At 41.5% G+C, this 12518-nt stretch overlaps 1 protein-coding gene across 1 annotated transcript; it reads left to right on the top strand.

The window, feature by feature from the left end:
• The first annotated feature begins 11332 nt into the window (after window positions 1-11332).
• LOC125401115 (olfactory receptor 14A2-like) lies at window positions 11333-12292 on the top strand. The gene has a single exon (XM_048435341.1). The coding sequence runs from the start codon at window positions 11333-11335 to the stop codon at window positions 12290-12292; it is 960 nt and encodes a 319-aa protein (XP_048291298.1).
• The last annotated feature ends 226 nt before the right edge of the window (window positions 12293-12518 follow it).

Raw genomic sequence — 12518 nt, 5'->3', positions numbered from 1 at the left:
GAGGGAGTGGGGGGAGTGGGAGTGTGTTGGGAATAGGGGCGGAAATGGAAACTTTATAATTTAATAAAATTACTTTTGAAAAAAATAGAAACAAAAAAATTTTTAATTACTTTTTTAATTTCTTTTTTTTAATTTTTATTTTTTCATTCAATTATTTACACTTCCTTCCCTCCTCCCAGTCTCCTCCCGCTCCCCCACACCCCTTCTTTCCTCTCCCATCCTGCTTAGAGAGGGCAGGGAACCCTGCCCTGTGGTAAGTACAAGGCTCTCCCCAGTACATCCAGGCCTAGGGAACTGTGAATCCATATAGACTGGGGTCCAAAAAAGCCAGAACATGCCATAAAAATAAGTCCCAGTGCCTTTATCAATGGCTTCTCAGTCAGACACCAATTGTCAGCCACAATCAGAGAGTCTTGTTTGATCACATGCTCATTCAGACCCAGTCCAGCTGGATTTGGTGAGCTCCCATTATAACAGGCACACTGCCTCAGTTGGTGGACCACCCCCTCATGATCCTGACTTCCTTGCTCATCTTCTTCCTCCTTCTCCCTTTCAACTGGACCTTGGGAGCTCAGATCGTTGCTCTGATGAGGGTCTCTGTCTCTATCTCCATTAGTCACAGGACAAAGATTCTATGGTGATATTCGAGATAATCATCAGCATGATAGTGGGGCAAGGACAGTTCAGGCACCCTCTCTTCTGCTGTCCAAGGACCTAGCTGGGGACATCCCCGTGGACACCTGGGATTTCCTCTAGAGCCAAGTTTCTTGCCAACCCTAAAATGCATCCCTTAATTTAGGTATCTTCTTCCCTGCTCCTATATCCGCCCTTCCTCCATCTCTACCCTTCCACTCCCTCAAGCTCTTGCAAGTCCTTCCCTTTTCCCTTCCCTCACCCCTCCCCCTTTGCCCCAACCTCACCTCCACCCCTGTCCTCACTTTGGAAATCAGTGTGGCAGTTTCTCAGGAAATTCGGAATCAACCTACCTCATGATCCAGCAATTCCACTCTTGGGAATATACCCAAGAGACGCCCATTCATACTACAGAAGCATTTGTTCAACTATGTTCATAGCAGCGTTATTTGTAATAGCCAGAACCTGGAAACAACCTAGATGCCCCTCAATGGAAGAATGGATAAAGAAAGTGTGGAATATACACATTAGAGTACTACTCAGTGGTAAAAAACAATGACATTAAATTAGTCCATTATTCTTGTCTATGTTAGCCACATGGCTTGTACCTTATTTAGCGAGGCATTTACATCTTGCTTCTTCTATGGCTGGGTCATAACTGTAAACTGCAGAATCCTCTTCCCAGAATTCTCTTGGTCTCATTACTCCATCTGTACTTCCTGCCTGATTACCCTGCCTATACTTCCTGCCTGGCTGAATGGTCAATAAACATTTTTTAAACAAGTACAAGAAACAAATATTTACAAGGTAAAATAATTGTCCCACAGCAATTCCCCGCTCCCCTTTATTTTAAAGAACAATAACTCTGAATCTAATATTCTTTGTTTAGCTTTTTTGGCCATTACTTATAACAACTTGCAACCACTATTTTAAACAAAAGAAAATATTTATAATTCATTTTTGGGGAAATGTGGGTGTAGATTTTTAGGCTAATTCCTACTGAATTGGGGGCACTGATAATCTTATAGGGACCTAAAGAAAATTTAGAATTATGATAAAGTAATGACTGGAGTATCCTGTGAGGCTTGATCATCTCAGCCAGCAGTCTTGAGGCTGTTTTGGATGTAGAACTCAAGACATCTGGGCCATCAGGGAGTGGCACTATTTGAAAGAGATTAGGAGTTGTTGGTGTGGGAGGTCCTTTTTTCTGTGTTGCTTTTTTGGTTAATGAATAAAGAAACTGCTTTGGCCTATATCAGGCAGAACTTAGCTAGGCAGGGAAAACTAAACTGAATGCTAGCAGAGTGATGCGGGATTTCCTTCTGTATGCTGTGATTACCATCAGTAAGTAAAGAAACTGCTTTGGACCTAGAACAAGGAAGAACTTAGTTAGGCAGGGAAGAAGGAACTGAGTGGGAAAGACCCCCGAAGAGAGTCTTCCCTCTGGAGAGACCCTTCCCAAGGATCAGCGAGAACACCGTTGCGGATGCAAACAGCAAGAGTTTTATTTTCAGATACACAGGCACCTGGGGCGGCAGAGTCTCTCGGAAGACTTGCGCGCTCTCAGGCTGTGGTAAAGGGTTTTTATAAGGGCAGAGAGCAAAAAGCGCGGTTACAGAAGCAGATGCCATGGTTACAGGGATTTCATTGGACAGCTTAATTTAGCCAGGTTAAATTGGGGAGAAATTCCCCCTTGGTACATGGACCCCGGTTAGGGCTGAGTTGGCCCTTTCATAACTGGCACTTCCCGTTCTTGCCTTGCCTCCACGGCTGAACACAGATATCCTGTTTTGCTACCGACAGTCTGTAATCCTGTTTTGCAATGTATGACTGTCCTCTGTCTGAATTCCCCAAAAGTACAAGCCTTGCATAAAATGGCGTTATTTTTAGCTGCGGCAGCAATTTGAGCAATTTGGGTTGGGGTCTTTCATTCCCCCATTTCTCTTGTTAATTGGAATGGAATCTTTCATTCCTTTGGAGGGGTTGCAGTCAGAAGTCTGAATATATTGGTTCAGTTGGCTGATATTGCAGGGTCAATATGAATGCCTGCATCACTGCCAGTCTGTCTTTTACAAACTGTACCAGCCGGTTTAAAATGCAAGGGCCAAACAAGAGAATTAAAAGAATGGTAATCATGGGGCCCATAATTGTGGAGATCAGGGTGGTGAACCAGGGAGACCTGTTGTACCATCCCTCAAACCATCCCTGTTGAGATTCAACTATTTGCTGTCTATTTTTGAGTCTTTCTTTTAGCTTGGCCATACTGTCTCTTACTAATCCAGTATGGTCTGCATAAAAGCAACATTCCTCTTTAAGGGCCGCACATAACCCCCCCCCTTTTAAGAATAGGATATCCAGCCCCCTTCTGTTTTGTAAGACAACCCCCGAGAGGGACGTTAAGGATTTTTCAAGGGCACTTATGGACTCTTCCAAGGCCTGGATGTCCGTATTCATGGCTAGTTGTAGTTGTCTGAATTGTCTGGTCTCAGTTAAAGCTATTGCCCCCATCCTTATTCCAGCAGCCATTCCCCCTACAGTAATTCCTCCTAGTAAAAGGGCCACAGTTATGGACACCGGTTCCCTACGATATCTGGGCCTCCTTTCGTAGTGGCTGTAAAAGTCTTCAGATTTATGATAAATTACCTTAGGCCATAATTCTATCAAGACACAGTAATCATTAAGTTTATCAAGTACTGTGGCTGAAATACATGGTGTTAGCCCAGTGCTACATGCCCAATATGTCCCAGTAGGGGCTACCAAATAATAAAATCCTGTGGAGGTTAATTTATCTATTTTTCTGCATAACCTTTGATGGCTGGGGGGAACAGCCCCTATACAATATCCTTCCCCTGAAACTTCTGATAAGGTCAGTCTATGCCGGGGTATAGAGGTACATTGGGAGGGGACCTTGGTGTGGTTGGTATAGTTGCCCATGATAGCTATCCCTTCATAATATGGGGGCCCTGAGACCAAACAAAGCCAGCAATCTTGCGTCTTGTCAGGATTAGTGTAATTGAGGGCTAAGTAGGTTCCCTCCATTAGATTTAATAGGCGGTCTCCCGTCCCTTCCTGAATTAAGGCAGCTGTGGGGATGGGAGTTGAGCCATGAGTCCTAGGTGGACTGGGCATAACAGGTGGTGCATTGTGATCAATTGACAGTTCCTTATTTTCCTGTACAGATGGGAGCCGCTGATTTGTCAAAACTTGATTAGGGCCGATAGGTATGGCCGCTGTCTTTACCTTAAGTTGTATTTTGAATATCACCCCTTTATCTGTCCCTGACATATGCCAGCGGAGCCCCCAGGTATAGCCTTTTTGCCATTCCAGGGCTTGTTTACCCTTGTCAGTAAATGTAATGTTAAGGGGCAGCGAAGTGGTCCCTGCCCTATTTTTAACCCAGCCTCTCTTGACAATAATTTTGTCCCAGGAGGAGGAGGGATTCCAGTAGGCATCCCCAGTGGTTTCGCATGTCCACTGAGCACAAAAATATTGTTCATACCCGCCACAAGCATATGCTTTGTCTCTGCTTCTATCATCCTTTGGACATACATAGAAATCTAATGAAGCTAGCCTGTCTTTAGCCCAATTGTCCCTGCATCCGGGGGAAGTTTGTATAGGCCCTCCCGATGAGCTGACCTCTGTGGCCACACGCTTAGCGCGTGGCAGGTTGTCCTCAGAGTTGGTAGGATCCTCGATGGGGACATCCCAGGTGTCTAAACCAGCTGCTAATTGACAAAAATCTGGGGTCAGGGGCGGCCACCAGGTATTGGGGGCATATTGGCCAGTTTTCTTCCAGACCGTCTCGCCGGTCTGGGAGATGACCCGCCAGGTTAATAAGTAGACAGTGTGGGGGCCCTCTCCCTGTGTCCCCGTAGGTCCTAGGATTAATAGGAAAAACCCGATCATCTTAAACATTAATTGCAAACCAGTCTTATCTTTAGGGGATTTTGGGTACGCTGGACCTTCCATTTCTTTTCCTGATCTGGTGTCTGCTGTCCCGGGCTGGCGGCTTTTACATGTGAAGCATGTATCCAGGCTGCTATCCCGTCGACTTTAAGCGCCGTAGGGGTGGTCAATAGTACAGTATAGGGTCCCTTCCAGCGGGGCTCGAGGTTCTTGGTTTGGTGTCTGCGAACCCAGACAGAGTCCCCGATCTGGAACGGGTGGGGAATCGCAGGTCTGTCCAGCTGTTCTTGGTAGGCAGCGGCCAGTGGTTTCCAAATCTCCTTCTGGACAAGCTGGAGTGCCTGTAAGTGGGCTTCAATTGTGGTGAAATCCCAATTTGGGCGTTCCAAGGGGAAAGCAGCATCGATTTCATTCGGCAGCTGCGTGGGACGGCCATTGTCACCGGCACCCTCTTACGAGCCTCCAGAAAGACTCGCTGCTTTTCCTCGCTGGTTAATAAAGCCTATAATAATTGCTGGCAATCATCCCAGGTGGGCTGGTGAGTGACCAAAATAGATTCAATAAGAGAGGTTAGCATGGTGGGGTCCTTGGAAAAGGGAGGATTATTATGTTTCCAGTTATAAAGATCGGAGGCTGAGAATGGCCAGTATTGAGGTTGGCCATTTGGCCCTATCCGGAGGGGGAAAGCCTGTGAGGTGGAATCTGGGGGAGGTTCCCGGCGTCCGCGCAGTCGTCCAGCCATTGGGGACGTGGCTGGGGGTGCGGGGTCCGGGGCCGCCGCAGTCGGGGCGGCTTCCTCTGGTGGAGCGGGTCCTTGGTATGGCGGGGGTTGTTCGTCCAATAGGTCCATTAATAATTCATCTCCAGGAGGCAGGACCGTCCTTGCCATTGGGGTCCTTTCGTTTTTCCCTCCAGGCTGCAAAGGCTTGGTGTGAACCGGGTAAAGAGAAGATTGAGTATGTGGTTTAGCTGGGGTCAGGAGGAGGGGAGGAGGAAGGGTAGGGGCAGAAGGTTCTTTCAAGAATGGCTTAGGGAGAACAAAAGGTTTGACCCAAGGAGGTGGGTCGTAGGCCAAGGCTTCCCAGGTCACAATGTAGGCCACCTGATCGGGGTGCCCATGTGGGCCTGGGTTCATCACCTTGGCTTTTACCTGTAAAACAACATCAAGGTTAAAGGTTCCATCTCGTGGCCAGCCGACATTGAAAGTTGGCCATTCAGAGGAACAGAAAATGACCCATTTCTTTTTGTGGACCTCCACGGACTGGTTATTAGCCGTGTCCTGAACATCTCTCCAGTGCTGTAAGGTGAGACTCAAGGGGGGTAGTTATGGATTGCCCCATAATTTCCAATGAAATTGCCGTAGACGTGAAACAGACAAAAAGGACGAAGAGACAAACACAGACAATTTTCGCAGCGCGGCTCCTGCGCAAAACCGAAAGCAAAAACTCAGATGGAGACGTAGATGAGGGTCCGGATCCCTTGCCTCCCAGAAGGATCACGTACCCCTCAGACAAAGGTGGGGCTCCGAAGAGTCCGATCCGGGGTACGGATTCCGACAGATGGGCCCTGGAATATCAGGCCCCAGACACCCTTGGAACGTCTTCCAGGGTTGCGGGGGAGAAGTCCGAGTTCGTCAACTCCTTCTCTATCCCGCCAAATACAAGACACCCAGCTGAGGTATACAGAACGCAGCACAGTCGACAAACAGACAATCAGACGTGACAAAAATAAAAGGCTGGCCAGCTTACCTCCCAAAGGTGGGTCGGTGGTCCCTGGGTGGGGGTCTCCAGATCCCCGTATGGGCCACCAAATGAAAGACCCCCGAAGAGAGTCTTCTCTCTGGAGAGACCCTTCCCAAGGATCAGCGAAAACACCTTTGCGGATGCAAACAGCAAGAGGTTTATTTTCAGATACACAGGCACCTGGGGCGGCAGAGTCTCTCGGAAGACTTGCGCGCTCTCAGGCTGTGGTAAGGGGTTTTTATAAGGGCAGAGAGCAAAAAGCGCGGTTACAGAAGCAGATGTCATGGTTACAGGGATTTCATTGGACAGCTTAATTTAGCCAGGTTAAATTGGGGAGAAATTCCCCCTTGATACATGGACCCCAGTTAGGGCTGAGTTGGCCCTTTTATAACTGGCACTTCCCGTTCTTGCCTTGCCTCCACGGCTGAACACAGATATCCTGTTTTGCTACCGACAGTCTGTAATCCTGTTTTGCAATGTATGACTGTCCTCTGTCTGAATTCCCCAAAAGTACAAGCCTTGCATAAAATGGCGTTATTTTTAGCTGCGGCAGCAATTTGAGCAATTTGGGTTGGGGTCTTTCAAGTGCTGCGAGGAAGAAAGCAGAGCCAGGGAGCTGCCATGAAGCCACCACCAGAGTCAGACAAGTCAAAACTATACTGGTAAGCCAACAAGAGAGAGAAGGCAGAGTCAAAAGAAGCCATGTAGCCCCTCCAGAGACAGATGCTGGAACTTTACCCAGTAAGCCACAGTCTTGTGGCAATACACAGATTAATGGTGATGGGTTAATTTAAGACATGAGTTATCCAGTAATACATTCAAGCTATTGACTAAAAGTATTGCAAATAATATGGTTTCTATGTGATTATTTAGGGGCCAAGCAGCTGGAAACAAACAAGCAGCCTCCTACAACAAATTGGCACCCAATATGTGCTAGCTAAATACACTTAAAACCTGATAGAGTTTGGTCAGAAAAGGATTACAGATATGGAATAAGAGCAGATTCAGATATAGAAAATCTCTAAATGAGTCACAATATGTTTAAAAAATCTATATGGGATTGGGAGAGAGATAAAAAGAGTAAAGAGACAGTAAATATACTATAAAATAGTACAGACAGTCATAGATTAAAAGAGTAAAGATAATAAAATAAATATTAAACTTGTAGTAAAAGTAATAGAGTAAGAAAAATAGGCCACATAAAAGTTGAATATACAGAGTCTGGATTATGTATATTATTGTGTATTCTTTGAATTTTTCACTCATGAAGAAGCTAAGTACAGAGTGATATTTCATTGTATGGGCTGTAAAGTTAAACCAACATAAACATACATGGATTTCAAAATTCCTTATATTTGTATTTTGTAAGATTTGTTTATAACTATAGTGTTTTATCCAACTCTGTGCACTGTAAAATTAAGGAAATATGTAATTAATTGATTCGGGGGAAATGTGAACATGTTCTTCATGATTTATCACAATGTGATTTCTAGGGAATGACTAATGTGTTCTGTAGTATCAATTATTACAATACTATTTCTCTTCAGACATGTATTCTTAATAAGGCTATCAAGAAAGATACACCATTGGGAACTACAAGCAAGTAGCCAAAGGACTTAAATAGGTCCGTTAGAGATGTTTCGCTACACTAGGTTTCAAATTTCTGTTCCATATAGTTGCATTTTCATACCAAGAAACTACAGTTTAGCTTAGGATTTTGAGTTTACTTAAAATACTAAAGACATAAAAATGATGTTTTGGTGCAAGAGTTTCTAAAGATGGCTACGTCTTCTATTTTCCTTTCAGGTGATCCACTGTAAATTGACCTCTAAAGCATCTGAAAAAGTTTCCTTCTTCAAGTTGACCTGTTGGAAAATCATCCCACATGCATATGAATAAAGAATCTGCATTGTTCTAAGGTAGAAATTTTATATTTCCACTGGTAAGATATTAAACTATACTGTCTAAATTTTTAAAAATATCATTATGGAAGAAATTGTGAAAGTTATTTAAAGCAATGAAATTTAGCAGTGTTTTTTTTTAATTTTTGTCTTATGTTTGTATTTCCCCAGCCTAAGAGTTGTAATAGCCAGATAAGTATCCTGAGTTTTATCCTGAGACCAAATCTTGTTTCTGTGTCCACTGAAAGCTTTTATGAAAATATTCCATATATGATCTATTCTAATGTGAATTAGAGCTATGATTTCCATAATACCATCTCCAGAGATCTTTGACAAGGGACTTGTCCAGTGAATTTTGGTGGAAAGCCCTTAAATCAACCAAAATTCTCAAAACCAAAGTTTGAATGCCCAGCAATATTTCTTTTGAAATTTTGTTGTTTTCTTAAAATATTTACACATTTTTATCTTTGCCTTTTCCAATGCAGAGTAATATGCCACCATAATCTCTATATTAGTTTATTATTTAGTCAATAACATACACACATACATGCATACACAGACACAGGGAGATGGAGACAGAGAGAGTGTGTGTGAGAGAGAGAGAGGAGTGGGGGGGAGAGAGATGATAAACTGAGTGAGGGAGAAGGACAAAGAAAGAGAGATACATAGAGAAGTTGTGGGAGGAAGCAAAACAGGGCAAGCATCTCAGAGGGAAGGAGAAAGAAGAGAGAATTTTATCCTTTTTCTACCCTTCTTTAGCAATAATCCTGATCATTGGCCTTTTGGTGTGCAGTGTATTTGTACCAATAGGGCTGAGTATTCTGTAGAATCCAAGTCTCTTCACCTTGACATACTTTGGTTCTCTATTTTAATCATATACTATTGTAAATAGAAACATTTTGGTTATTGCTAAGAGATGCATCAATCTATAGGTATATCTGTAAGTCAATATTGATCATTTTAATACTAAGTTCATTTAAGAGCATCCTAATGAAAGACTCTCCTATAGAGCATCTAAAAAGTCTTTCTAGAAAAATCCTTCTATTTGCTAAAGCTAAAATTGCCTTTGAAGAACATATATAACATTTTTATATGCATTACATGTTCAAATCTACTAAGGTCAAAATGATTAAACAATGAGTGACTTTTGTGATTAATTTGCTTCCCATGGCAGAGACTTTCATGACAGAAAAAACTTCTCATGGCAATATATTATTCTATACTAGCTAATACATATATACAATAGTATCATGGTCTCTATCTAGTACTTCTGAGCTAAAATAATTACGGAGAAAAGCAATTAAGAACAGTTGTGACTATTTTGTTTTTTATAGAGTTTGCAATATTGAGAAACATCTAACAAACTTCTGAGTACATTTTCATAAAGATTTGACAAAGATGGGAAGATCCATGCACTTTTGGAGGTACTCCATTATGTGGCCTAGAGTTCCATATTGAATCAAATGGTTGTGGTAAGTGATAAGTGGTAAGTGTGGTAAGTTTCTTCTTCTAAACAAAAGAGGGAATGTAATTTTACAGAATGTAAAACTGTTAAATATTTAAGGATAATAAAAAATATTCATGAAAATGAAGGGATATTTTGTTGGAATAACATTAAGGAAATTCTGTGACATTAGGATCCTGACTTTATAAAGCAACAGCAAATTAGGAATATCCTACCTGCTTGCATATTAAACAGTAGACATAATGATGAAAGGCAGAAAAAATAATTAGAAGATATAATTTTATAGGTCAGCCTTGTCTTTAGAAGTATTGACAAGAATGCCTATTTAAACAGGGAAAGAGAATAGGAACCTGAATAGTCTAGCTCAGTGTATTATTTGATTGATTATTGTTTCAGTTTCAATCATATAGAGTGTAAAGTGTTGCAAGGTTATTAGAGTTGAATCTGCAAAGAGAGACAATCACTACCTAATTGGAAGGGAAGATTTTTCAAGTTGATGAGCCATTTTTATTTGATTTACGGGTATTTATATGTCAGATCTATCATTTGGAAGAGGGGGAAATTTGTTTCCTTTTTGATGATCACATCTTCTCAGGGAGTCAGTGTTACCAGCAGTTGTCTGTCTATTAAAACTACTCTGTTCTAACAATGTTCCTGACATCAAATAAGAATTCATGGAAGTCTTATGTAGTCTGGAACAGATGATTTAAAGAAAAGCAGCTAATAAAATTGGGAATACCTAAGTTAATTTACCTTTTCTTCAACCTTGAAGGACGATTGTTACAGGCTTGAGGTAGACACTATGATTGTCTTTACATTAGAGCATCAATTGTTCTCAATGTCTACAAGAATCAAAAACAAGGGAAATAATTGGAGAAACAGCAATATTTTGACCCACTCTTGGATATCCATTGGGTTTTGCAGCACTTTTAGGAAATGCATCATTTAATCTCTTTTATAGTTTCTTAAAGGAACCTTTAAGCAAATAGTTGACACAAAAGGTCAATAATTGTGCCAACTTTTGCATTGCTCAAAATATAGGCATTTGATACAAAGTAAGGTTGAGGCTACAAAATTAAATGAAACTATTCCATTTCTATTTTAGTTTTTCTTAACATTATTTTCTGTATTTTAAATATTCATTGTTCTTTAAATGAAAGCCAAGAAATGGTAAACTATGAAAACTATTTTCTAATCTTAAAATGGCAGTTGTTGAAAAACAAAAGAAGAATAGTTTATATTACATAGTGTTCTGGTTAATTAGTCTTCATTTTAAGAGTCTATGTGTTAAGGTTATAGAGATTGACTGTAGAAAACTTACTTAGCAGAATAATATATATAATGTGGTAAAAACATCACTGGGTGGGAGGGAGATAAAAAGGGAAGGGGAAAATGAGGGAAAGTGAGTGAGGAGAAAGAGAGGGGAGAAGAACATACATAACAATATAGGAGGGATGGAATAAGGTTAAGAGATTAAGGGAAGATGAAATGAAAGTTTTATTAAAATGTTGAAGCTATTTAGATAGTGTCTTTACTCTTTCCCACTGTGTTCATGTGTGTGTGTGTGTGTGTATGTACATACATGCACATACATATATGTATGTGTGTATATGTGCATGTTTGTGCAGGGCTTTGACAATATCTATTTATTTTTCTTCATCTGACAGGCTTTGCAAGCATATATTATGCCCAATATCACAGCAGTAACTGAATTCATCCTTATGGGGCTCTCTGACATCCCTGAACTACAGACTCTCTCTGGAGTGTCCTTTCTGTTAATATATGTAGTGATCCTAATGAGTAACTTGCTCATCATCACTCTCATCACCCTGGATCAGAAACTCCAATCACCCATGTACTTCTTCCTGAAGAACTTGTCTCTGGTGGATGTCTTTCTAGTGTCCGTCCCAATCCCAAATTTCTTTATCAGTAGCCTAACTCACAACAATTCCATTTCTACTGTTGGATGTGCATGTCAATTATTTTTCATGGCCTCTTTTGGAGCAGAAGAATTATTTCTCCTAACTGCCATGTCCTTTGACCGCTATGTTTCTGTCTGTATTCCCTTGCATTATGACATTGTTATGAGTAGTATCAACTGTATGCTGCTGATGGGTGTACCTTGGGTCATTGCGATATTCTTTGCAGCCATATATACAACTCTCATATTTTCCATGCCTTTCTGTGGTTCTAATGTAATTCCAGAGATTTTCTGTGATGTTCCTTCTTTATTAAGGATATCCTGCTCTGACTCACTTGTAGCCATTTACACAAGTATTGGGATTGCTCTGTGTCTAGGTGTCTCTTGTATCTTCTGTGTTGTGATCTCTTACTTTTACATTTTCTCCACTGTACTGAAGATGCCTACTGCTAAAGGCCAGACCAAAGCATTTGTCACATGTGTACCTCACCTCATTGTTTTTACTGTTTTCATTGCTACTGCTTGCTTTGTCTATCTGAAGCCACCCTCAAATACCACATCAGTTACAGACAGGTTATTTTCTGTGCTGTACCCTGTGCTGTCTCCAGCACTTAATCCAGTGATCTACACCCTGAGAAACACTGAGGTTCATAGTGCTCTGAAAAGGCTACTTCAAAATTTCTACTCAAGGGACTTATTACACTTAACATGTCAAGTGATTTGAGAGTGACAAAATTCATTACAGTTTTCAGGAACAGTTAAGATCTCTTTTGGTTGTGAGCCTAGCCTTTAGTGGTTGAAGCATTCTCTCCAACCAAAGTTTTAAGATTTTTATCTTTTTATAAATATTTATTTATTTATTATGTGTACAATATTCTACCTGTGTGTATGCCTGCAGGCCAGAAGAGGGCACCAGATCCCTTTACAGATGGTTTGAGCCACCATGTGGT

The sequence above is a fragment of the Myodes glareolus genome, chromosome 24 (genome assembly GCF_982192425.1).
Source record: "Myodes glareolus chromosome 24, mMyoGla1.1, whole genome shotgun sequence".
Taxonomy (NCBI): domain Eukaryota; kingdom Metazoa; phylum Chordata; class Mammalia; order Rodentia; family Cricetidae; genus Myodes; species Myodes glareolus.
Note: the sequence above shows the minus strand (reverse complement) of the source record. Positions and strands in the feature narration are given on the sequence as shown.